The sequence below is a fragment of the Corvus brachyrhynchos genome, unplaced genomic scaffold, assembly GCF_000691975.1.
Source record: "Corvus brachyrhynchos isolate BGI_N302 unplaced genomic scaffold, ASM69197v1 scaffold1145, whole genome shotgun sequence".
Taxonomy (NCBI): domain Eukaryota; kingdom Metazoa; phylum Chordata; class Aves; order Passeriformes; family Corvidae; genus Corvus; species Corvus brachyrhynchos.
The window spans coordinates 26,700-28,563 of record NW_008237934.1 but is presented as its reverse complement, the minus strand read 5'-3'; the positions used below and the strand labels follow the sequence as shown (position 1 = coordinate 28,563).

Sequence of the window (1,864 nt, the reverse complement as noted above, 5' to 3'; positions counted from 1 at the left end):
AAATTTCCACGAGAACCCCAAAATTCCTCCGGGAAACCCCAAATTTCCACGAGAACCCCAAAATTCCTCCGGGAAACCCCAAATTTCCACGAGAACCCCAAAATTCCTTCAGGAACCTCAAAATTCCTTCAGGAAACCCCAAATTTCCACGGGAAACCCCAAATTTCCACGAGAACCCCAAAATTCCTTCAGGAACCTCAAAATTCCTTCAGGAAACCCCAAATTTCCACGGGAAACCCCAAATTTCCACGAGAACCCCAAAATTCCTTCAGGAACCTCAAAATTCCTTCAGGAAACCCCAAATTTCCATGAGAGCCCCAAAATTCCTCCTGAGGAACCCCAAATTTCCACGAGAACCCCAAAATTCCTTCAGGAACCTCAAAATTCCTCCAGAAACTCAAAAAATTTCCACGAGAACTCCAAAATTCCTCCAGGACACCCCAAATTTCCACGAGAACCCCAAAATTCCTTCAGGAACCTCAAAGTTCTTTCAGGAACCTCAAAATTCCTCCAGAAACACAAAAATTTCCACGAGAACCCCAAAATTCCTCTAAGAAACCCCAAATTTCCACGAGAACCCCAAAATTCCTCCGGGAAACCCCAAATTTCCACGAGAACCCCAAAATTCCTTCAAGAGGACCCCAAAATTCCTCCCGGGAACCCCCCCGGCTCCTCCCGGCCCCTTTCACCTCCCCAAAACGTCCCCAAATGTCCCCAAAACCTCCCAAAATGTCCCCAAAATGTCCCCAAAGGTCCCAAAACGTCCCCAAATGTCCCCGAACATCCCCAAACATCCCAAAATGTCCTCCAAAGTCCCAAAATGTCCCAAAACGTCCCAAAATGTCCCCAAAATGTCCCCAAAAGTCCCAAAACGTCCCCAAATGTCCCAAAATGTCCCAAAATGTCCCAAAATGTCCCCAAAGTCCCAAAATGTCCCAAAACATCCCCAAGTGTCCCCCAAAGTCCCAAAATGTCCCTGTTTGTCCCCAAAGGTCCCCAAATGTCCCCAAATGTCCCCAAAATGTCCCCCAAAGTCCCAAAACGTCCCCAAACGTCCCCAAATGTCCCCAAAACGTCCCCAAATGTCCCAAAAAGTCCCCGTTTGTCCCCAGATGTCCCCAAATGTCCCAAAACATCCCAAAATGTCCCCAAGTCCCCGAATGTCCCAAAATGTCTCAAAACGTCCCCAAATGTCCCAAAAATGTCCCCAAAAGTCCCCAAGTGTCCCCGAATGTCCCAAAATGTCTCAAATGTCCCCAAAATGTCCCAAAATGTCCCAAAATGTCCCCAAATGTCCCCAAAATGTCCCCCAAAGTCCCAAAATGTTCCCGAAACATCCCCAAATGTCCCCAAACGTCCCCAAATGTCCCCAAACATCCCCAAATGTCCCAAATGTCCCCAAAATGTTCCCAAAACGTCCCCAAAATATCCCCAAACGTCCCAAAATGTCCCAAAATGTCCCGAATTGTCCCCAAAACGTCCCCGTTTGTCCCCAGATGTTCATCGTGGACAAGGTCGAGGGCGACCTTTGCTCCCTCAACGAATTCTCCATCACCGGCTCCACCTACGCCCCCGAGGGGGAAGTGTGAGTTTGGGGTCCCCAAATGTCACCTGAGGGTCCCCAAATGTCACCTGGGGGTCCCCAAATGTCACCTGAGGTCCCCAAATGTCACCTGGGGGTCCCCTTTCGCCTGGGGGTCCCCAACGTCACCGGGGGGCCCCCAACATCACCTGAGGGTCCCCAAATGTCACCTGGGGGTCCCCAAACGTCACCTGGGGGTCCCAAATGTCACCTGCGGGTCCCAAATGTCACCTGGGGGTCCCCAAATGTCACCTGGGGGGCCCAAAATTCACCTGAGGGGCC

General features: G+C 50.6%; 1 protein-coding gene across 1 annotated transcript in view; it reads left to right on the top strand.

Moving 5' to 3' along the window:
* Positions 1 to 1,864, top strand: part of LOC103614923 (sarcoplasmic/endoplasmic reticulum calcium ATPase 2-like) — a gene marked incomplete at its 5' end in the record, with an annotated part of 29,861 nt that overhangs the window by 8,611 nt on the left and 19,386 nt on the right. The window contains one exon of the mRNA XM_017733336.1: positions 1,497 to 1,586. Within this exon, the coding sequence (XP_017588825.1) occupies positions 1,497 to 1,586 (90 nt within the window). The remainder of the gene's footprint in view (positions 1 to 1,496; positions 1,587 to 1,864) is intronic.